This window comes from Mirounga leonina, unplaced genomic scaffold (assembly GCF_011800145.1).
Source record: "Mirounga leonina isolate KUSES-001 unplaced genomic scaffold, KU_Mleo_1.0 Mir_224, whole genome shotgun sequence".
Classification (NCBI taxonomy): Eukaryota; Metazoa; Chordata; class Mammalia; order Carnivora; family Phocidae; genus Mirounga; species Mirounga leonina.
The window spans coordinates 2,608,376-2,633,643 of NW_023270615.1; the positions used below are offsets into that span (position 1 = coordinate 2,608,376).

Consider the following 25,268-nt stretch of genomic DNA (forward strand, 5'->3'; position numbering starts at 1 on the left):
GAGCCCTTCAATATTCTTTTAAACCACAGTTTCAGGTTCTTGATTTAATAACTACAAATAATTCTAAATCTAAATCTAGTGTTTGTTACTGCAGGTTGTTAATTTTATAAATTTCCATTAAGGTTGCAATTTTTTTAGGTTTCAGAATTTCAAAATAGGATAACATTCCAGCTTCTCCCATATCCCTTACTTTCGCAATTTTAACAGTGGAATAGGTAAGATTTCTAAACACTTAATATCTGAACTGTATGAAGACAACTGCAAGGTCAAGGCCACAGACAAGACTGAGAAGTCTCTAGTTCAGCTTCAGCCAGGCTCAACCAGTTGTCAGAGAAACTATGATGCCCTACATCATTCATAGTATATAAAGAAATAACTTCGCTCCTCCGTGTGGATCTAAAATGTTACCAGCCATACACTATCCTTGAGTGAATGGAAAAAAGAGTTACTCGAGTCATTCTCTGTAGGTCTTAATTCTGTTAACACTATGAGAAAGGCTACTTGGGGGTACATGGATTGAAGGGCAAATAAGAAATTTTCTTTTTTTTTTTTTTTTAAAGATTTTATTTTTATTTATTTATTTGAGAGAGAGAATGGGAGACAGAGAGCACGAGAGGGAAGAGGGTCAGAGGGAGAAGCAGACCCCCAGCTGAGCAGGGAGCCCGATGTGCAACTCGATCCCGGGACTCCAGGATCATGACCTGAGCCGAAGGCAGTCGCTTAACCAACTGAGCCACCCAGGCGCCCAGAAATTATTTATTTTCATCGGTTATGATCAATCCATTATTTTTATAATAGGGATAATCATAGAACACAGGCTTTCCTGTTTCTCAACATCTTCCATAAATGAGAGAACTGATAGGGCAGCAGAAGTTCTAGATACTTGCTAGTCCAGCCTTATGGTCCTTACTCAATACTTATTTGATTTTAACCAGTGGCTAGAAGTGTACATTAGCAGTGGAAGGAAAGCATAAATGAACTCATAAATATAGGCTCACTGACAAGCAACAGATGAAAACAAAAAGAGCAGACAAAATAAATTCAAGAGAGGCTGGGACCAAATAAGAAGAGGAACAGAAAGTTACATAAATGGTCATGGTACTAGGAGGATATGATATCATAGCAAGTTGAAACAAGTGATGTTAAGAGTAATCCTGGAAAAAAAAATCAAGATTTAGATACAGTCTTTAGGGAAGCTTAAAAAGGTAGCAGTCCTTTCCTCCCACACCCACCAGCAAGAAGAGGGTATCTACTGTTTGAAAAAAACCTAAAGTTTCAATATTTACATTATGTTCATTAAAAATATGAAAAATGTAAAAAATAGACTAAGTTCTTATGATAAACCCTGACATTTCTTCACCAGATTCTACAATGATCAAGCTTTTGCCATACTTGCTTCAGTTCTTCCATTTTTTTTTTGAAGCATTTCAAAGTAATGAATGCCATAATCATCAGGGAAATGCAAATCAAAATCACAATGAGATATCACCTCAGACCTACTGGAATGGCTATTATCAAGAAAAGACAAGAAGTGTTAATGAGAATGACTGCTGGTGGGGATGTAAACTGGTGCAGCCACTGTGGAAAATAGAGAAAACAGAGGTTCCTCAAAAAATTGAAAATATAACTGCCATTTGATCAAACAATTCCACCTCTGGATATTTATCCAAAGGAAATAAAAACACTAACTCAAAAAGAAATCTGCACCCCCACATCACTTTAGCCGTATTTACAAGAGCCAAGACATGAAAACAACATAAGCATCCATCGATGGATGAAGGGATAAAGAAAATATGGTGTATATATACAACAGGTTATTATTCATCCATAAAGAAGAACAAAATCTTGCCATTTGTGACAACATGGATGGACCTCAAGGGCATATGCTAAGTGAAGTAAGTCAGAGAAAGACAAACACTGTATGACCTGTATATATTTGTAAGAGGGATCTAAAAAGCCAAAAACATAAAAAGAAAACAACAGAGGCGCCTGGGTGGCTCAGTCGTTAAGCGTCTGCCTTCAGCTCAGGTCATGATCCCAGGGTCCTGGGATGGAGCCCTGCATCGGGCTCTCTGCTCAGCGGGGAGCCTGCTTCTCCCTCTCCCCCTCTGCCTGTGTTCCCTCTCTCACTGTCTGTCAAATAAATAAATAAAATCTTAAAAAAAAAAAAATCCAAACACATAGATTAAAAAAAAAAAAAAAGAGTGGTTGTTAGAGGTGGGAGGTGGGGATAGGGTGTGAAGTAGGTGAAGGGGTCAAAAGGTACAAACTTCCAGTTATAAAATAATCATGGGGATGTAATGTACACCATGGTGGCTATAGTTAATAATACTGTATTGTATATTTGAAAGCTGAGAACAGAGTAAATTTTAATTCTCATCGCAAGAAAAAATATTTGTAACTATGTGTGGTGATGGATGTTAATCAGACTTAACTGTGGTGATCAATGTGCAATATATACAAATATCAAATCAATATGTTGCATTCCTGAAACATAAGGTTATGTCAATTACATCACAATTTTTAAAAAGTAAACTACATATATTAAGGTCAGTTTTACCCCTCCATACTTCAGTATACACCTTTTTTAAAAAATGAGGACATTGTTTTACATAGCTTTAGTGTCATTATCAGTGTTATATATATATATATATATATACATATATATAAAAGGTTTTATTTATTTGAGAGAGAGAGAGCACACTCGCCTGTGTGTGTGAGTTAGCACAAGCAGCAGGGAGGAGCAGAGGGAGATGGATGCTCCCTGTGGAGTACAGAGCCAGACATGGGGCTGGATCCCAGGATCCTGAGATCACGATCTGAGTCTAAGTCAGACACTTAACCAACTGAGCCACCCAGGTACCCCATCAGTTTTATATTCTTAAGAAGTCATCATAAAGTCAATATCCCATCACCTAGACTCTGCTAGAATCAGGGGGATACTGTATGTGTGATAATCTTCTTACCTTTGATTATACTGAACAATATCACTCTTGGTGTGATTTATTAATAGGAATGGAGCTGCTCCATCATGATAATCTGAAAATGTAATAACTGTAGAATGCTCAGCCAAATTAACTTCTGCTATAATACCTCCAAGCTAGGAAAAAAAAAAAGAAAAATATTCTCTTACATGATCATTTTCCAAAGAATATTAACTAATAACATTTAATAGGACTATTCATAATTTAATACATTTTTTGATGATTAAGAAAGCAAGTCAGGATTGTCTACTGCATATCTGGGAAACCATGAATTTCAATTAGTGTATACAGATGGGTCCAATTCCAGATGTTCTAGTATTCTAGGCACTCTAACATTCTGTTTAACAATTAAATTATTTTATGTCCGTTTCTTTTTAGTACTTTTTCCCTTTACAAAAAGAAATGTTTGTTCCGTTTTGGGAAAAGGGAAAAAAATCAAAGATACAAATAAAATTATGAGGAAGTATATAATAGCTTCTCTAATCATACACACACACACACACACACACACAAATCACCCACCTCATTATCCAGACGCAATAAAATACAATTTGCTTGCTTGTTAAAATGTATCTTTTTGGGAGGGCCTTGATTTCTTTCAACTTGAATAAGAAGTGCATTAGAAGCATCCTCGGGCCAAAAGGGGATACACTAAAACATATATTACATACATTTATTTTTTTACAAAAAATTTTCATCATCAAAATTTTATCACTTTAATAAACCCATCAGGATAGACTTAAAATAAAGGTCTTCCAACACTGCTCTAGTTATTGGGTTGCTTGGCTAGACAGCTATGAACTGCCAACTTAGAGCTGGGTCACCACCTGTGGGCACCGCGAGTACAGGCAGTGCCGGATGGGAAGTTGAGGAGCTGTGGTAAGCAGAGTGCTGGCGAAGAGATTTCAATGTGGTCCAGACATCTAGAGGAGGGCTGAAAAATCAGCATTTAAAAGCTGAGCCAAGAAGCAAGTCATCGGTTTAAAACAAGGGTATGTTCAGTTTCTAAAAATCATAATCAGGTTGTGGGTATCATTTGGTAACTAAACAATACCCAAAGTACAGGCAAATGTTGAACCAGGTCATGCATGAATCCAGAGTCCTAGAAGTCCAATAAAGGAAAAAAAAAAAAAAAAAGTAAAGGAATTATCTAAAGTTCAGAGTAGGAAATAGGCTCAGAACCTTAGGGAACAACATCGATGTCAGTGATCTGGAATCCAAACTAGTAAAACATGAGACCGTCAACGCACTAAGAGAGTTCTAGAAGTCCAGACAAAAGGAGCAGAAACAAAGAGAAGAGCTAAGAGAAAAGGAGGAGCAGTGTGGTCTGTAAACTATTCTGTACACCCTGTCTTACTGTGATAGGCCCAAACCAGACCGATGACTTCACATACTTCAGTGCAACTGTTCATGTGTGATACCCATCATGACATGACCTGGAGCAATGGAGGAGGAACCTGGATGTTAAAGTCAAATGCCCTAGCTTGTTAAAGCCAGCCTTATTCAACTTTAAGAAGTAACTAATGGAACTAGACATGAGACACGGTTAAGGCTGTAAGAGGCTTAGAAGGCTCCCACTCAGGGCTTCCTGCAACCTAGACGGAACTTATGTGGGAGAGTCAACGGAGCAGCAATACTAACTGAAGTATCATACTTCCCATGAGGAACTGAGAAGACTAAAAATGATGTGCTTTCTGGATATTCCCAAGCCTGCTACTCCCTGGTAGCCGGTTTAACCCTGTATTGTTTTAAAGAGTTATGTGCTCAAAATCTTGCCACTAGAGAAAGTGCTAATATACTTGTCTTTTGTAGTGGGAAAACAGAGATCTAAACAAGTTTAACAAATCAACACAGGCCATAATCACAACTAAACATCTCAAGGTTGACCACTATAAGCCAAACTGAAATGTAAAAATTTTAAACTAGCACAAGAAAATTTATCTTAAGAAAAGCTGAAATTGAAAAAAAGAAAGAAAAGAAACAGAGAAAGTAAAATAAAAAAATAAGTTGTTATGCAGTTGTAATTGTACTTAATGTAAACATAAACTGCTCAAAGACAGAGACTGTATGTTAGGTTTTTAAAAAGCTAAGGCCTAACAATGTTATCTGCAATGACATACAAATCGAGACACAGAGCTACTCTAAGTATGGAAGAAGATACACCTAGAAAATATCTAAAGTGGGCGCCTGGGTGGCTCAGTTGGTTGGGCGACTGCCTTCGGCTCAGGTCATGATCCTGGAGTCCCGGGATCGAGTCCCGCATCGGGCTCCCTGCTCAGCAGGGAGTCTGCTTCTCCCTCTGACCCGCTTCCCTCTCGTGCTCTCTGTCTCTCATTCTCTCTGTCTCAAATAAATAAATAAAATCTTTAAAAAAAAAAAAAAAAAAGAAAATATCTAAAGCAAAACAAAGCTGGAGATGGGAGTCTTAGCATTTGGACACAGAGAGTTCTACATCCAACAAACAAAGAATCCTAGACTTAATGAGCACACGTACACGTGGAACACTTGCAAAAATAAAGTATATATTCATTCAACAAATATTTATTGAGAACCTACTAATCACTGTTCAAAACCATCTAACAGGGGCGCCTGGGTGGCTCAGTTGGTTAAGCGACTGCCTTCAGCTCAGGTCATGATCCTGGAGTCCCAGGATTGAGTCCCGCATCGGGCTCCCTGCTCGGCAGGGAGTCTGCTTCTTCCTCTGACCCTCCCCCCTCTCATGTGCTCTCTCGCTCTCAAATAAATAAAATCTTAAAAAAAAGAAACAAAACCATCTAACAGCTCTTCACTTCACGCAGAGCAAAAGCTAGAATCTTTGCAATGGCTCCCAAAGTTCTGCATGATTACTCTTCATCACTGTTATGCCTCGTTCTCCACTACTTTCCCCTCTCCAGTAATATTGGCTTCTTTTGCTATCCCACAAACATGCCAAAAGTCCTTCTACTTCAGGGCATCAATCCTGGCTGATCCTTCTGTCTCTAATGCTCTTTTTCCCCAGATATCCACATGGCTGAGGATTATAGTCCCTGGCTAAAAATCTACGTTTTTTTTTTTTTTTTTTTTTTCACATCACACCAAAGGCAATTACAAAGGCCTTATCCGTCAAGGCTCACAGGGCTAAGCTGCACCCCCCTCACAGCAGACTAGGTGCACAGTCAGTGTTCAGCAGTCTCAAGGACCCAACCATCACTTCCAGCCATGCATTTACACATATATGAATTCCTACCTGAGGTACCTTCATTCAGAGGCCTCTTTGAGGAACCTCCCTGCAAGACCTCTTTAAAAAGAGATAGGGAGAACCTTGAAGATGCTTTTTCTCTCTCAGTGTTCAGTACTTTTCTACTCCTAGCTCTTCCCCCTTGTCATTGTTCATCTCCTAGGTCCAAACTGGAAGAGCCTTTTGTTCAAGGCTCCCTTGACAGTGACACAACTCCCAAGTCTGTGCTGAACCACCTGACCCCTGACCAATGTTCTTCCATAGGCAAAGTGGAATGGGGTGGGGAGAGTTTGGTGCGTTCTCCAGTTTAGCCTCTTGCTTATCCTATGGCAGTAAGTGACTAAAGGTTAACTGTTACTTTCATTTTGAGTTGTTTTCCTAATCAGCTACTCTAACACATGGCAGCTCAGCTGAGCTCTTGGCAACTGCTACCTCCTACATCTCCTACAAGTCTGCTCAAATATGACCTCAATGAGTCCTATCTTTGACCACCTTATATAAAATTATAGCCCACCCTGTGCTTGCTAGAACTCTTCATATTCATACCTGTCTTATTTGCATTTCCCTGACTAGACTTTTCACCTTTAAACATATATATTTTGTTAATTGATTATGATATTATTGTTTCTACAACCTCTACCCCAATGAAACATAAACTACAGAAGCACAGGGACTTGTGGTTCTCTTAACAGATGTATCACAAGGCACCTAAGGAATACACACAAATATTCATTAATGAATGAACAGGCAGACTTCAAAAAAGGTGGAACTTCTGAAAATTAGAAATATATTCAAATAAAAAACTCACGAAAGGCTTAACTAGCAATTTAGACAGAGTAAAAGTGAAAATTTACTAAAGATATACATGTAGAATTTATCCAGAATGCAGCAAAGAGAGTTATATAGATGGAAAAATACAAAAAAAAAAATGTTAAGAGACATGGAAGATAGAATATGGAGGTCTAGAATGTGTCTTGATTAAAGGCCAAGAAGAAGCAAATGGAAGGACGAAGGAGAGAAAATATTAAGGAGACAACAGTTGCAAATTATACAGCAAGTATGAAAGATTGATCCACAAATCTCAGGGTACAGCGTCTCAAGAAGGATATACAAAAAGAACCCACATGTGGACAAATAGTAGTATGACTACAGAACATCAAAGACAAAGATCATGAAGGCAATTAGGAAGAAAATGACCTCTAAAGGAATGACAGAATCACAGGAGAATTTTCAACTAAAGTGGTAACCAGAAAATAGTGGAGTAAAATCTACACATGTTGAGGAAAAAACAGAACAGATAAGAGAAATTATCATAAAGGAAAGATGACAAAAACTTTTACGGATAAACAGAAACTGATGGCTTTTGCCTCCAAAACGAGCTCTGAAGGAAAATCTAAAGAATGTCAAGAATAATAATCCCAGCAGGATGGTTTAAAAGCAAGAAGGAACAGTGAACAAAAACAGCAAACACTTCTCTTATAATCTTAACATATTTAGAATAAAATTTCTTCAAAAGTAAAATATTCCATCAACCTCAGGCAGTCCTTTAGAAAGCTCTTACCCAAAGGTCTAATAGCTAAAGATGGAGTAGAATCAAAATTTCATTCCTAAGTCACTCCATCTTCTTAAAATAACTGCCCTAATTTCTTCCACAAAGGCATTCCTAAAAGCTTTGCAGAAAGAATAAATCATTTCCTACTCTTTACTGCATTTATACCTCATCTAGTCTTCTACTGCTGTATTTACACTGCTTGGTTAGTAGTTGTTAAATATCTACTTCCCTTATCAAGCAATGCATTCCTAAATTACAAGGGCTGGTTTTTAAAAATTAAAATCTAGAGCCTGGTACAAATAAAATGGGGGGGGGGCAATTAAAAACTTACATAGTGGTTTCAGGTATGTAACTTCAAGGAAAAATGAAAATCCAAAGAGGTACTTTTTTGAAATACATCTACCCACCTGCTCCAAATCAAGAGAGAGCCATTTATCATTTCCCTGTTCGGCCACTGATATATGATATTTGCTTTTGTTTTCGATCATATAAAAAGGAGTAAATGTCACAATTCTGGTGATGTTAAAACTGCTGAGGTCTATAGTGACACCAACCTAAAGGGAAAAAAAATTAGCATTTCAAAAACTTACATTATCACAATATCCTTATAAAAAATTAAGTAGTCAGTACACACAGTTTAAAATAGAAGTTTCTCCATGAGCAAAGAATGAACTCACTTGATAGTCCATTTTCAGGCCTTTACATTTAACAGCTCCATGACTACCAACAGTATCAATTGAAAACTGATCCGATAATTCACTATCAGTTATCATAAGCTGAACCTAGGAAAAAATATTCCAAATACATTACAATTTAGGTACCTTTAATAATTCCTACCTCAATTGATAACTTTTTTGTTTTGTGTAAATATATTAATGCATTAAACATTTTCCCATACTAAATTCTAATCTTTTTAACCTCAAATATTTAAATATTATTTCTACTTGTTTCATAATATTCTTCAAAACTCTAAAAACTAAAAGGAGTGAAAAGTAGCTAAAGAAGAATGAAAGTTTTAAAAAACTTACATACCTTATTATTATTAAAAAAGTGCTTTGGTTGAAAAGAAAACAGAACTGGCTTTTTATAATTAGGTGGATGCTTTCGATGAATTCCATCTGCTTTATACTGTAACATTCGACTGGTTTTATTGACCATCCAATAAGGACTATGAAATGCCACAACTGTCTGGCCAATATTATAAGTCACATGGATAGCAATATCTAAATCAGTCTTTTCTATTTCTGTAACACAGGTAAAATTGATGAAACTAATATCTTGCTGATTAGGTTTTATATGATATTCACTTTTCCAATCATGATTAAGATAGTCAAGTAATTTTAAATGTAGTCTGGCTTTTTCCAAATGCACAGTACAAATGTGGGCTGAATGTCCTTCATTTAGAGTATAAACTTTATGTTCAATCCCCTGTAATAAAAAAATACAGTAAAATTTTAAATGTGTCATAATAATATGCTAAAAAATCCTATTTATAATGATTCCAAATGTCATACACATAAGGCTTTTGAAACACCTCTGTCAGAACAAGATAGAAGACTTATATTTGAGTTCTAACTCTGCCAAATGTGTAAACTTCTATAAATTGAGATTTCAATTATCGTATTTATAAAATGGTATAAATGATCTACTTCAAAGGACTGCTGGGAGGATAAAATTAAATAATACAAGCAAAACTATGCTGGAACTAATCAACATTATAAAACACTGTAATTAGTAAAACATTAAAAAAATGTTATCCATTAGTGATGTTAGTTTTGAAAACTACAAAATGAAAAAAATGACAGAATCCAAAATAAGCAATCCCTACTAATTCCCATTCTTGCTTTTTAACAATCCCTCATCATCCACTTTCAATCACTGTCTATACTGCATCTTCTGTATGTCTCAAAACTGTACCCTTCTTAGTTCATGTCACTGTGACCTCTCACTTTAAGAATCTCCTAACTGTTCTTTGTCCCTTACAATCCTTTCTCCATACCACGGAAGCTAGCCAACAAAATGTGATCTCTGAAAGTATCAAATTAAAAGTTCAATAAGAATGGGACATAGATAGGTAGTACATCACCAGTCTTTCCATCATCTCTAACCTGATTCCTTCCTGTTGTTAGAATACGGGAATCTCAAGATTTTAAATTACTTAAAGCAAGAATTATATAAATTATTGATGCTTGACATGTTAATTAATATTTCACAAGTTAAGAATAGTAGTGGTTGGTGGTGATGTGGGAGAGGAAATAATTGGCAACCATGTGCCTGGGAGGCACTATGCGAAGTCCTTTACATGTATTATCTAATTTGATTTTCCCCATATCCCAATCATGCAAGTTTTATTACTATTCCTATTTTATAGACTAGGATAAATGATTTAAAAAGATAATAAAAACTGCTTAAAAACACAAAGCTAATAGATGATAGAGCTAGGATTCAATCTCAAATCTGATAGCAAAGTACAAATTGTTAACCACTATGGTATCTGCCAACCATATGGAAAATTGATAACCTTAAACCACAGATATGTTAACTGCCCCCCCCAATTTATCAGACAAGTATGAACACATAGTAAATCCCTTTACTAACAGACAATAAAAACTATTAATAGGCTACAATAAGGAACTACTCTTATATTTGATAAGCATGGCAAATGGAACATTTACTTATTCCTGTTATAACAAAAGTAAGGAAGGAGATGTAATCTGTTAAACCAAAGAGTACTTAAAAGAAAAAACATCTTTATAGGGAATTAAAATCTTTTTTCGAAAACTAGCATGAGAATAATATAATGTAGGGTGTTTTTTCCATTTACATCTAGTATTTGAATATTAAGACTAATTCTCATACACGTTTCAAAAGTTAGTGTCCATCTTTTAAATATATAATAAATGAGATGTAAATGCACAGAAAAGATTTTTTTAAAATACATACAGGCATACCTCAGAGATACTGAGGGTTCAGTCTCAGACCACAGCGATAAACCAAATATCGCAATAAAGCAAGTCAAATAAATTTCTTGGTTTCCCAATGCATACAAAAGTCACATTTACACTACACTGTAGTCTAGTTAAGTATGCAATAGCATTATGTCTAGAAACCAATGTATACACCTTAATACTTTATTGCTAATAATGTTAACCATCATCTGAGCTTTTAGCAAGTCATAATCACTGATCACAGATCATAACAATTAAGAATGAAATGTTTGAAATATTGTGAGAATTACCAAAATATGATACAAAAACATGAACTGAGCAAATACTGTTGGAAAAACGGTGCTGGCAGACTTAAACACTTGATACAGGGTTGCCACAAATCTTAAATTTGTAAAACACAGAGTTTCTCTGAGAAGTGTGATGAAGTGAGGTATGCCTGTATTCTAAACCTGAGATGCTATCTTCATCTGAACATGAAACTTTCAGGTGACGCAATTATAGACAATTTTTATTAGCTCTATTTTCTAAATTTTCCCATAGAAATATATGTCATTTTCATAAATGATTTAAAAAATGGCATACTCCCTTTGTGCATGTAATTTATATTCCATTTAGTAGCCAGATTTCTATGGTAAATCAGTGAAAAAAGTATATTTTTAAAAAACCCTTTTTTTTTATAACGATGGAAACATTTTTTTTCCCCTGTGAAAAACATCTGGACCACCTATTCACCAGTACTATCATTTTTATGAGAACATTAAAACATGGTTTCATTGCTTGTTATTTTAAATAACCAAAGCTACAAAATCGAAGACAGGAAGGCATTTAAAAAATTCTATAATACCTCTATATAATAAGCAATTTTATAAGGAAGAAGATTTCGGAGCAGGATCGGTGGCCACAAATGCATTATGTATGGTAAGTCCCAACCATCTTCTGAATACACGGACAGAGAAGACAAATTATCTTTTTCCGGGACAACATGAATGTTAAATGGTTTCTTAGCAGTGTTTTTAGATTTACATTTCTTCTTTAGAAAAGTGCCATCATTTTTTATAATTTCTTCAAAGTCAATTCTTTCACACGCTTGATAGTCCTCATCTTCTGGCTTCAGAGAAAGGGGTGATCTGCGTAAAGGATGAAACAATATGCTTTAAAATGCTTTAAAAGAAAACATTAATCAGGTGATTACTACTTTGGAACAATGAAATTACATCACTCCCTGCTCTTGTAATAAATTTTTTTATAATTTCACATTCTTCTTAAGAGATAGAGAAGATAGATTGGTAAACAGATACTGTCATACCTTAACTTTCTGGAACTAATCAAGTTATTTGGCTCTTAAAAGGAGAATATTTTTCTTACAAACTTACTATCTTAAAAGTTTACAAGATAATAACTGGTTTCCTACAGAAAATATATAATTTTATAGATCATATATGCAAAGCAAACATATACAAATATCTGTTGATTTGCCCATTTAACTTAAAAATGTTGGCTTTCCTGAATATGTGGTCCTTATAGGAAGTACATGTCATGACTGAATTCATAAACTAAAAACACATTTCCATTAAAAAAAATCATCACCAGCCTTTCCATGTTAAACAAAAGCTTTCAATAGATATTTAATTGCTGAAACATTGGGCACAGTTGCAGAGGTGGTTGCAAGATAGTGATAAAATCATGTATGATTAATTCTTATTATTTAAATATCACACTCTCTGTTGATATTTCAATTATATTTTAGGTTTAATCATTTTTCAACCTAACCTGTCCAAATATAAACACTTAAATATTTTTATACTTGTAAAACCAATCATCTATGATTGTGACACTATCCCTTACAAATGAACTGTCCATATTATCTCCAGCCCAGATTTTGTCCTAAGCCCTAGTCCTAAAATTTTAAATATCCACTACACACTTCTATGATGATGTCTGACAGTGACTTAAATTTGCTAGATTGAACTCTAAACAGTCCATACGCGTTTCTCTGTGTGTCCCTTTTCAGGAACTTCCAACTACCAGCACTCTGGACTATGAAAGAGTATTTGACTTTTCCATCTCCCTTGACATATACATAAATCTAATCATCTGTCAAATCAGTTATCAGATTTAATCTATTTTTACATTCTCTCTGTAATTTTCATTCTCTTTTCCATTCTTCTAATACTTAAAAACTTAATTTTCCCCAAATTAAACTAATGCCAATAACCTCATCCAGATTATCAAAATCTTTATTGGACCCATTATTTACCAATGAGAAGGTAAAACTGGAAATGAACAAATGAGTAAGTCTTTCTTTACTCTGTATTACAGATCCCAATCAGGTGGGGATATAATGTTAAAAGAGAACTAGTGCATTGTGATAGGTACAAAAAAACATGTACACGGCAGACTGAGGGCAAGAGAGTGTGGTTAAATCTTTCTAGATGGCTGCAGAGCTTTTTGTAGAGGTGACAATTTTGCCAAAAAGCTTTATTCTGAAGAGAACACCTGAATTAGAGAAATATGCGAGGTTAAAGTTTAAGAAATGAATAGGAAGAAAACGTGAGAGAAAGGTATCAATGGCAAGAGGTTGTGAATGAGAAGAGCTTCTAGAATGAAAGATCTTGAAACAGAAGGATACCAAATGTTCTGTGAGAAGAAGAAAAAGATGATATTCAAGATAAAGGTAAAATTAACATAAATGGGGGCAAGAAAATGAGAGAGCAAGTACCTTAATGTGAACTTAAACTATGTTTCAAATGTTCTGTTACAAGATGCACACTACACTCTGATCATCCTGCAACTATTCTTTATAGACACATACAAACCCTGTGCTTTCAGGTCTCCTTACCTTTGTTCATGCAATTCCTTCCACTTAAGATTGCCCTTCCCTGCTAATCCGCACATTATTATGTTTGACCTTTAATTAATGTGTCTCGCCCAGGAGTCAATCATTAATACCTGCTTTGTTTTCTTTGGTTTTCTGCAACTCTACCTCTTCTGTAACTCCCTCTTCCTACAACCCCACTGTTTTCTTTCTTCTATAGTTACATAATGTATCAATCTCTCAAAGGTTCCAGCCATGCCCAATTCATCTTGGCATCCCACAGTAGTGCCTTATACACAGCAGAACACCTGACAAATATTTGTTAAATGAATTAAATTTAAAGATCAATATATTTAAATTCTCCAGGGAAAGGTAGCCATTTCTTAATGTAAGAGCTCATGTCTTAAATGTAAGCATACCTATATCTAAGAATTGGATTAGAAACATATCTAATGTGAAATACAAGCTGGCTCATCACTAATAATTCCAATTAAGATTAATTAATTTCCATTTGACAAATTAATACTTAGCCTTGAACAAGAAAGTATAAAAATACTCTTTTAAGTTGCCTCTTCTATGGACAGAGTCACAAAACATACAGCAATAATTAAAAATAAAGCAAAATGCCATTAACTTTTCTCATTCAAGGATGAAATAAGTTTAAACTTCTTCACGGAAGTTTTTAAACACATCCTACATGCTATCTTTAATCTAGTCTTGTAACCCACCAAAAATCCTTCCTAGAATAAGGTCAGATATTGTGAACAACTACATTGTTGTTGTTCTCGCAACAACAGAATTCTTTCCCTCAGCAAATTTGAACTAAGCAATCAAACACTCATTAGGGTTACAAGGTCTAAGTAATAAAGTACTCTTTAGAATTAGCAGGTCTACTAACTAAAAATATGTGCCTGTAACTGCTAGACTGCTCTGTAAGCATCAGGGAGCCAATCTGGAACTCTGGGCATGGATCAGAAGAGAGGCAGAGGGTATTTCAGCACGGCTTGCAGTTCTGCCTCCGTCCTTCTGCAGCACACGTCTGGGCCCAGGGCTAGTGTGTGTTCTGAAATGGTACTTAGACAAACTACAGTGCTTATTCTCAGGAAGACAGATTTTCCAATAGAGTTCACTATCGCTGAAAGAGATTATTTTTCAATACCTGATTAAATATCCAGAATACTTGTTTGTTATGATAATTAATCCTATAATTTTAAGACTAGCCCATCACTAGCATTTTGTAAGAATTTTACATATAAGATTTTATATCAAGTTTAATCTAATTTTTAGTATTTAAGATTGATGTACTATATGTCATAGAGGATAATTCCATCACTGAACAATTAATAAATACGTAGATAAAAAGATAAAATATTATGCTTTCCAAAGGGATTTTTTAAAAATTCCACTGTAAAATATTTGAAAAGTAAAAATCACTTCATAATAGTTGTATATAAATCTAGAAGCTACCGATCATGCTCAATTCCACATTTTCTAAAAAAACACATATAAATGATTACAGTTACGGCAGCTATACTTAAGCATGTAATAACTGTATTTACTAGTAAAAGCATAAGTAATTTATATAGTATACATTACATTAAATATTTCTTTAAAAAAAACAAAAAACAAAAAAACCTTCTAAGCACCTTGAAACTTAAATAAGTTAGACAAGTTATTAACAAGTGATTAAACTTTGATCACTTAAAGACAGATATCCCTATAAAATCAGAAACTAAAAATTCTATAAGCTACTTTAGAGCAAATAAAAAGATAAAGAAAAAAAAAATCACCGGTAAGATGTTAATGGTATGTTGAATTCACTTCCAGGTGAAGCCGTTCCCAATAAAGTGTTCCCTTCATAAACACAAAGTGGGATTGAAAAATGATTTTTAATCTGAGAAAGAAAAACAAATCATATTTAGCACATTAATCTAAGAATCTAAAGACATTTTTAAAAAATCTCATCAAAATATCCCAACAAAGAAACTAGCAGGCAGTATTTATCTTGCTTATATAAGTTAGACAAGAAACAAACACACTTTTATCCTAAAAAATACAAAGGTCACTAGTTTTATAGAAAAGGTGTGTCAAAAACAAAAACTTTAAAAATCCAAGATGGAAGATAATATGTTCTTGACCTTGATATAAGTATTAACTTCTTCAGATAAAAATAGAAGAATTCATGGGAAAAAATATATCAAAATTTGAAATGACTGTATGACAAAAGTGTTTTGAAAAAAGGTCACAGGCTGACCTGTGCCTCTTTACTTCACTGTTGTATGCTGCTCATGGGATGAGATACTCTACATGCACTTTGGAGAATATCTCATCCATCCATGAGCAGCATACAAAAATGATGTAAACGGTAACATCATTTTGATTAATACATATTAGATAAACTTCCAAACACTTATATTTACCTTTGAGATGGATAATAACAAATTGGTTAATAAAACCACTTTTATATTATAATCTTTCTCTTAGTAAAATCTTATTTTTAAAAAATCATACCAAAATGGAAAACATGCTGAGAACTAAGAACTGATAAATGGATAATCCTAACTACAACCTATCTCTAGATAAACTGTTTGCTCTATTTGAAGCAATAGGAATACATTTAAGTTTCTATAAATAGTACCTATAAGAAATTTAAAATTAATGTATAACTATTTAAAATATAAAAAAAAAAAAAAAATCAACAATAGAGAAAGTAGCCCAACAGTCATCTTTTAAAACAGTTAACTACAGATCAAAAATGAAAGGGAAGAATTTCTGCTTTTAGCCATGATGGAATAATAGAGACCAGATAAATCTTCCCAACATGGAGAACTAAAACACAGAGGAAAAAGAACCCATATTAAACAATGGTATTCAGAAATTGGGCAGCATGCAGCACAGGAAAGAAAAAACAGTAAAAAGAAACCACAAGGGTTAAGTCCTCAGATTGCCCCAGCTTGCTGCCTCAAGTTTCTAGATTACTGTGTAGGTGAAAAAGAGAAGTCAAACAGAGCCAGTCTGCTGGAGTCAAAGAGACAGATACGAGAATTTGGGGAAGCCAGTGTTTCTCAAACTCACAGCACACTGAGTGGGGTACATGGAGACGCAAGAGTTGCAGATTTAAGAGCGTCCCCTGTTGTCAAAATTTCATATTGGTACTGACTGCAATATGCACATGAGTAAACTATCAAAGGCTCAGTAAAGACTGATGACCAACCCGTTCTCAACAGGAGTTCTCCAGAGCAGCTCAGGTCTCCTCCCACAGCAGCTCTGAGCAAACCTTATCATCATGCACCCACTTCCATGGTCTCCGGCAACAGGAGTCCATTCAAAATGGTGTCACTAACCTGGCAGTGTGCAAGGAGACCCTACAGGAGCCAGCATCACTTCAAAGTGACTGGTGTAACCCGGAGAGGGGAAATAACCACACACACCAGTTCAACTACAGCCTCAGCAGTGGACTGGGGGAAGACAACTAATCTGAATGCGGGTCCTGCCCACCAACAAAACCTTCCTGGGGGACAAAACAGGGAGAGCACCCTACAGTTTGGTGCGACTACACCTCTGGCAAAAGCCTGGTCTGAACAAAGTCAACTTCAAGGTGGCCCCAGAGTGGCCCACTAACAACACAGGAACTAAACCCTACCCCCAAAAGGCAAAGAGTCATTGTAGACAACTGAACTGAAGGCAAATGCAGCTCAGCCACAACAGCAGGGCACACATAACACACAAAGAACACACCCCTGAAGTGCCACATTCTGGGTAACAGGGGATATTACACTCAGGACATGACAGGACTTCTTCCTAAGGCCACTACTTTCAAGATCAGGAGACATAGTGGACTTTTCTAACACACAGAAAGACACAGAGGATCAGACAAAATGAGCAGAGAGAGGAATAGGTCATATGAAAGAACATGAAAATCATGGAAAGAGAGCTAAATAAAATGGAGATAATATGCCTGATAGAGAATTTAAAGTAATGGTCATAAAGATACTCACTGGACTTGAAGAAAGAGAGGAAAGGTCTCAGACCCTAAAAACACTGACAGAAAACATTAAAAAGAAACAGAGATGAATAACTAATTGAAATTAAAAATACACTAGAGGGAATAAACAGTAGACCACAGGAGGCAGATGAACAGATCAATGATCTGGAGGACAAAGCACTGGAAAGCAATCAAGCTGAACAGGAGAGAGAAAAAGAATAATGAAAAATGAGAATAGGTTAAGGGAACTCATTGACATGGTCAAGCGCAATAACATATGCATTATAGGGATCCTAGAAGAAAAGAGAGAGAAAAAGGGGCAAAAATTTATTTTAAGAAATAATAGCTGAAAACTTCCTGAATCTGGGGAAGGAAACAGATATCCAGATCCAGAAGGTACAGAGAGCCCCCAACAAAATCAACTCAAGGAGGTCCACACCAAGACACACAGTAATTTAAATGGGAAAAATAGTGATAAGGAGAAAATCTTAAAAGCAGCAAGAGAAAACAGTTACATACAAGGGAAATCCAATAAAGCTATCAGCTGATTTTTTTCAGCAGACACTTTGCAGGCCACAGAGAGTGGCATGATATATTCAAAATGCTGAAAGAAAAAAAACCTGGAACTAAGAATACTCTATCCAGCAAGACTATCATTCAGAATAGAAGGAGAGAGAATTTCCCAAACAAAATTAAATTAATTCATCATCAGTAACCCAGCCTTATAAGAAATGTTAAAGGGGACTCTTTCAGTGCGAAGGAAAGACTGCAAGGAAGAGTAAGAGAAGCACAAAAAACAGTAAAATTAAGTATATCTATAAAAATAAGTCAAGTGATTCACAATGTAAAATATAAAGTATGACACCACATACTTAAAATGTGGGGAGGAGAGGAGTAAACATTTAGTGCTTTTAAAAAAGGTTAAAAAATGGGTTCAAACTTGAGACCATCAACCTAATATAGACTGTTATATGCATAAAATGTTACATATAAACCTAATGGTAGCCACAGATCAAACACTTGTAATAGGTAGGCAAAAAATAAAGAGAAAGGATTCCAACTATATCATTAAAGAAAGCCAGCAAACCATGAGAGAAAAGAGCAAAAGAAAGGAATATAAAAGAACTACAAAACAACCATAAAACAAGTCACAAAATGGTGATAAATATGTATCTATTTATTACTTTGCATGTAAGTGGACTAAATGCTCCAATCAAAAGACATGTGTCAACAAAATGGATAAAAAAGCAAGAACCATCCATATTCTGCCTACAACAGAAGCATTTCAGACCTAAAGACATATGCAGAATGAAAATGAAAGGATGGAAAAGCATTTACCATGCAAATGGAAGTGAAAAGAAAGCCAGGGTAGCAACATTTGTGTCAGACAAATAGACTTTAAAACAAAGACTGTAACAAGGGACAAAGAAGGACACTACATAATCATAAAGGGAAAAAGCCAACAATAAGATTTAACAATTGTAAATAGTTATGCACCCAACATGGGAGCACCCAAATACCTAAAGCAGCTATTAAGAAATATAAAGTAAGTAATTGATAGTAATACAATAATACTTGGGGGGCTTAACACCCCACTTCCATCAATGGATATATCATCCAAACAGAAAATCAACAAGAAACAGTAGCTTTGAAAGACACACACACACACAGATAGATCTAATATATATTCAGAACATACCATCACAGAACAGCAGAATACACATTCTTTTCAAGTGCACATGAAACATTCTCCAGAATAGGTCACATATTGCCACAAAACAAGTCTCAATAAATCCAAATACTGAAGTCATACCATGCATCTTTTCTGACCACAGTAACACGAAACTGATCAAGCACAAGAAAAAAATCTGGAAAGAACACCAATACATGGAGGTTAAATGACATGCTACTATAAACTATGAATTGGTCAACCAAGAAATCAAAGAAGAAATAAAAAACTACATGGAGACAAGTGAAAATGAAAACACAAGGGTCCAAAAATCTTTGGGATGCAGCAAAAGCTGTTCTAAGAGGGAAGTTTATAGCAATACAGGCCTACCTCAAGAAGCAAGAAAAATCTCAAATAAAAAACATAACCTGGGCACCTGGGTGGTGGCTCAGTTGGTTAAGGGTCTGCCTTTGGCTCAGGTCACAATCCCAGAGTCCTGGGATCAAGTCCCACATCACGCTCCCTGCTCAGTGGGGAGTCTGTTCTCCCGTTCCCTCTGCCCCTCCCCTTGCTTGTGTGCTCTCTAATAAATAAATAAAATCTTAAAAAAATGCTTTAAAAAAACAAAAAAACTAAACTAAACTTAATCTAAAAATGCTAGAAAATGGACAAACAAAAATCAAAACCAGTGAAGAAAGGAAAGAATAAAGATTAAGAAATAAACAAAACGGAAATTAAAAAAAAATAGATCAATGAAATCAAAAGCTGGCTCTTTGAAAATACCAACAAAATTGATCAACCATTAGCCAGACTTATCAAAGGAGAGAGATAGAGGACTCCCATATGAACAAAATCTGAAATGAAAGAGGAGAAATAATGACCAACACTTCAGAAATACAAAAGATTACAAGAGAATATTATGAAACATTATATGTCAACAAACCGGACAACCTAGAAAAAGTGCACACATTCCTGGAAACATAACCTATCAAAACTGAAGCAGGAAGAAATCGAAACTTTGAACAGGTTGATTACCATCAATGAAACTGAACCAGTAATTAAAAACATCCTAACAAACACAAGTCCAGAATCAGACAGCTTCACAGGTAAATTCTACCAAACATTTAAAGAAGAGTTAATACCAATTCTTCTTGAACTATTTCAAAAAATAAAAGAGGAAGGTAAGCTTCCAAATTCATTCTATTAGGCCAGGATTACCCTGATACCAAAACCAGATGAAGACACTAGAAAAAAGAGAATTATAGGCCAATATCTCTGAAGAACATAGATGCAAAAGTCCTCAACAAAATATTAGCAAACTGAATCCAGCAATGAATCACACAAAATTAATCACCATGATCAAGTGGGATTCATTCCTGTGATGCAAAGGTGGTTTAATATTCACAAATCAATCAAAGAGATATACCACATCACCAAGAGAAAGGATAAAAACCATATGATCATTTCAATATATGCAGAAAAAGCATTTGATGAAGTACAACATCGCTTCCTAATAAAAACCCTCAGCAAAACAGGTTTAGAGAGAACATACATCATTGTAATAAAGGCCATAAATGAGAAACCCACTGCTAACATTATCTCAGTAGTGAAAAACTAAAGCTTTCCAACATCAGGCACAGGACAAGGATGTCCATACTCACTACTTTTATTCAGCATAGTACTGGAAGTTCCAGCCACAGCAATCAGACAAGAAAAAGAAATACCAGGCATCCAAATCTAAGGAAGAAGTAAAACTTCCACTACTTGTGGATGACATGATACTATATATAAAAAACCCTAAAGACTCCATCAAAAAATTACTAGAATTGATAAATGAATTCAGCAAGATCACAGGATACAAAATTAATATACAGACATCTGTTGCATTTGTATACAAAATAATGAAGTAGCAGAAAGAGAAATTAAGAAAACAATTCCATTTATAATTGCACTAAAAATAGCAAAACGCCTAGGAATAAACTTAACCAAGGAGATAAAATGCCTGTATTCTGAAAACTATAAAACACTGACAAAAGAAATTGAAGCTGACACAAATGGAAAGATACTCCATGCTCATGAATTGGGAGAACAAATATTGTTAAATGTTGATACCACCTAAAGCAATCTACAGATCTAATGCAATCTGTATCAAAATAGCAACAGTATTTTTCATAGAACTAGAACAAATAATCCTAAAATTAATATGGAAACAAAAAAGATCCCAAATAGCCAAAGCAATCTTGACAAAGAACAAAACTGGAGCTATCACAATCCCAGATTTCAAAAGCTACCAAAGCCAGAGAATCCATAACAGTATGGTACTGGCACAAAAACAGACACATAGATCAATGGAACAGAACAGAAAGCGCAGAAATAAACCCACAGTTATATGGTCAATTAATCTATGACAAAGGAGGCAAGAATATGCAATGGGGAAAAGACAATCTCTTCAACAAATGGTGTTGGGAAAACTGAATAGCTACTTGAAAAAGAATGGAAGTGGACCACTTTCTTACATCATACACAAAAATAAACTCAAAAGGGATTAAGTACCTAAATGTGAGACCTGAAACCATAAAAATCCTAGAAAAGAGCACAGGCAGTTATTTCTCTGACACTGGCAGTAGCAACAATTTTCAAGATATGTTTCCTAAGGCAAGGGAAACAAAAGCAAAACTAGTGAGACTACGGCAAGTAAAAAAGCTTCTCTACGGCAAAGGAAATAGTACGGAACTAAAAAACCTACTGAATGGGAGAAGATATTTGCAAATGACATATCCAGTAAGGGGTTAGTATCTAAAATATATAAAGAACTTATACATTTTAACACCAGAAAAAAAACCAAATAATCCAATGAAAAAGTAGGCTGAAGAGATGAACAAATTACGAAAAGGACATACAGATGACCAACAGACACATGAAAAGATGCTCAACATCACTAATCATCAGGGAAATGCAAATCAAAACCATTGAGATACTGCCTGACACCTGTCAGGATGGCTAAAATCAGAAACACAGAAAACAACAAGTGCTGGTGAGGATGTGGAAAAAAAGAAACCTTCATGCACTATTTATGGGAATGCAAACTGGTGCAGCCACTGCAGAAAACAGTGCAGAGGTTCCTCAAAAAATTAAAAGCAGAATTACTGTATGATCCAGTAAATGCACTACTGGGTATTTACCCAAAGAATATGAAAACACTAATGTTTATTGCAGCATTATTTACAATAGCCAAATTATGGAAGCAACCCAAATGTCCACCAATAGATGAATGGACAAAGAAGATGTGGTATATATAAACAATGTAATATTATCCATAAAAAAGAATGAAATCTTGCCATTTGCAATGACATGGATGGATCTACAGAATATAATGCTAAGTGAAATAAGCCAGAGAAAGACAAATACCATATGATTCACTCTTACGTGGATTTAAGAAACAAAACAGAGAAAAAAAGACAAAAAAAAAGAGACTCAAGTATAGAGAACAAACTAATGGTTAACAAATGGGAGGTGTATGGGGCGCCTGGGTGGCTCAGTCGTTAAGCGTCTGCCTTCGGCTCAGGTCATGATCCCAGGGTCCTGGGATCAAGCCCCGCATCGGGCTCCCTGCTCCTTGGGAAGCCTGCTTCTCCCTCTCCCACTCCCCCTGCTTGTGTTTCCTCTCTCACTGTCTCTCTCTGTCAAATAAATGAATAAAATCTTAAAAAAAAACAAAACAAATGGGAGGTGTGTGGTAGGATGAATGAAATACATGAAGGATATTAAGAGTACACATACCATGATGAGCAATGAGTAATGTACAGAACTGCTGAATCACTATATTGTACACCTGAATAACACTGTACTTAATTATACTGGAATTTTAAAACTTTAAAAAAATTAAAAATAAAAATCAATTGCCACTGAATACAGCAATTAAAAATCAGTGTAATTCACCACATTAATAAATTATTTTTTTTTAAAATCCTTTCAATAAACAGAAAACCATTTGACAAAATCCAACATCCATTTCTGATAAAAACTCAGTAACCTAAAAAAAGAAGGGAGCATTTTCAAGCTAAGAAAGATCATCTACAAAATAACTACAAGTCAAAACATACTTAATGATGAAAAAGTGAATACATTACCGCTAAGATTGAGAACAAGGCAAAAACATCTGCTTTCAGAACATCTATTCATATTGTATTGGAGGTTCTAGCCAGTGCAACAGTCAAGTAAAGGTAAAATAAAATACACATCCAGATTTGAAAGGAAAAAGTAAAAATTCTTTATCTGCAGATATCAAAACTGTATCTACGAAAAAGCTACTAGAACAAGTAAGTGCATCTAGTAAAGTTGCACAATACAGGTTAATATAAAAATCAGCTATACTTCTACTAGCAATGAAAAATCAGAAATATGTAAAAATGACAATTTAATCATTGTTTTGTAAGAAACACTGAAAATCTAAGTCTAAAATTTAAATGGAAATAGAATGGACTTGGAATAGCCAAAACAACTTTGAAAATGAATAGGCAGGACAACGATTTCAAGACTCAGGATAAAATAGTAATGAGACAATGTGGTACTGGCATAAAGATAAAGAGATCAATGACAGAAAAGAGAGTTATGAAACAAAATCCGTAAAGATAATGATCACCTTTTTTTTTTTTTTTTAAGGACAAAAGTGTCAAGGCAATTTAACAGGAAAAGGATAATCTTGGCTGGAACAAATGAATAGCCATACGGAAAAACATAAACCTTAACAACCCTTACTTTGTACCATATACAAAGATTCATTCAAAACAGTATTTGGAATATCCATTTAATAGATTACTAATCAACAACAACATGTAACTACATGTAATATTAATACACAGAAGTTGATACATGCAAAATTATGCTGAAAGAAGCCATACTCCTTTTTGTATTCCACTCCATTTACCTAAAATTCTATATTGTGTAACTAGTATATGATAAGAACATATCAGTGGCTGTCTAAGAATGGAGTAGGAAGAGAGGAAAATTTCTGGGGTGATAAATACGTTTAGCATGTTCACTGTGATGAAGGTTTCACAGGTCTGTTTTTGTGTCCAAGCTCATCAACTTTTTATTGTACATCAGTTTGACCTCAATAAAGACATAAATATTTTTCCTCATATTTTCTAATTAAAATCAAAGGATATACCCTATACCACAAAGACCTAAAAACAAAATATTGATGGTTTTTTGGAATAATAGTCCAAAAAGAGTTTATAGGAAGAGTCCTATAGAAAGTTACAAGAAATACTGAACCACTACTCATACTAAAGTAGTGCATTACTGGTAATAATAATTCTTTTTTATATTAATTGTCTTTCTATTACAGTTTATATTCTTTTGGTAGTAATTAGCTTTCTTTTTTTATTAACACACAAATATGCATAATATGACCCCACAAAAAAAAAAAAGGATCATTTTGTACCTGCACTGGGGAGCGAATTGTTATCTTCTTACTTCCTTCCACTCCATCAACTTGACAAACAATCGATCTTTCAACCCCAGACGCTCTGTGTCTTACAGTGTACAGTCGTCGTCCCACTTTTGTTAAAGGGATTTTATCAGCAGTAGAGTGGTTAACAGGTGCTAAATGGAATATATATGTTGGAAAGTTTTTATTATTAATCATATATTAATCTTAACTAGATGTTAAATGCCAGATACATCAGATAATTTCTTTAACTCGTAAATAACAGTCACTAAAGTTTTTAGATATAAGACTATACAAAAAGGGCTATTTCTTTGTATAATCTATATAAAGGGATATATTAAGAAGCCACAATACATTCCCACAGCAGTCATCGAAAACCTTCAAAGCACCTAACAAAAAAAATTTTTTAATTGAAAAAAAAAGTTCATTCAGTAGTTTAACCTAAGTGAATACTATGTTTTCAAACTGACAAGAGAAATTATTATAAAATATACAAACACTGATCCTTGGTTTGCTGTCATAATAACCAGAGCCTAATACCTGTAGGCAGTCACTGGCAATTACCGAAGTAGCTGCAAAATTTCAGTTTTTCATTATTCCAACAACCCATGATACTTTATGGTATCTAAGACCCGATTAAACAATA

At 34.8% G+C, this 25,268-nt stretch overlaps 1 protein-coding gene across 3 annotated transcripts in view; it reads right to left on the reverse strand.

The window, feature by feature from the left end:
- The window catches only part of VPS13A (vacuolar protein sorting 13 homolog A), a 266,825-nt gene that overhangs the window by 66,130 nt on the left and 175,427 nt on the right, over window positions 1-25,268 (reverse strand). For all 3 annotated transcript variants that reach the window (XM_035029011.1, XM_035029013.1, XM_035029012.1), the window contains 8 exons: window positions 24,617-24,777; window positions 15,307-15,410; window positions 11,546-11,828; window positions 8,786-9,181; window positions 8,431-8,535; window positions 8,161-8,307; window positions 3,507-3,635; window positions 2,967-3,100 (listed from right to left, as the gene is read on the reverse strand). In XM_035029011.1, the coding sequence (XP_034884902.1) occupies window positions 2,967-3,100; window positions 3,507-3,635; window positions 8,161-8,307; window positions 8,431-8,535; window positions 8,786-9,181; window positions 11,546-11,828; window positions 15,307-15,410; window positions 24,617-24,777 (1,459 nt within the window). The remainder of the gene's footprint in view (window positions 1-2,966; window positions 3,101-3,506; window positions 3,636-8,160; window positions 8,308-8,430; window positions 8,536-8,785; window positions 9,182-11,545; window positions 11,829-15,306; window positions 15,411-24,616; window positions 24,778-25,268) is intronic.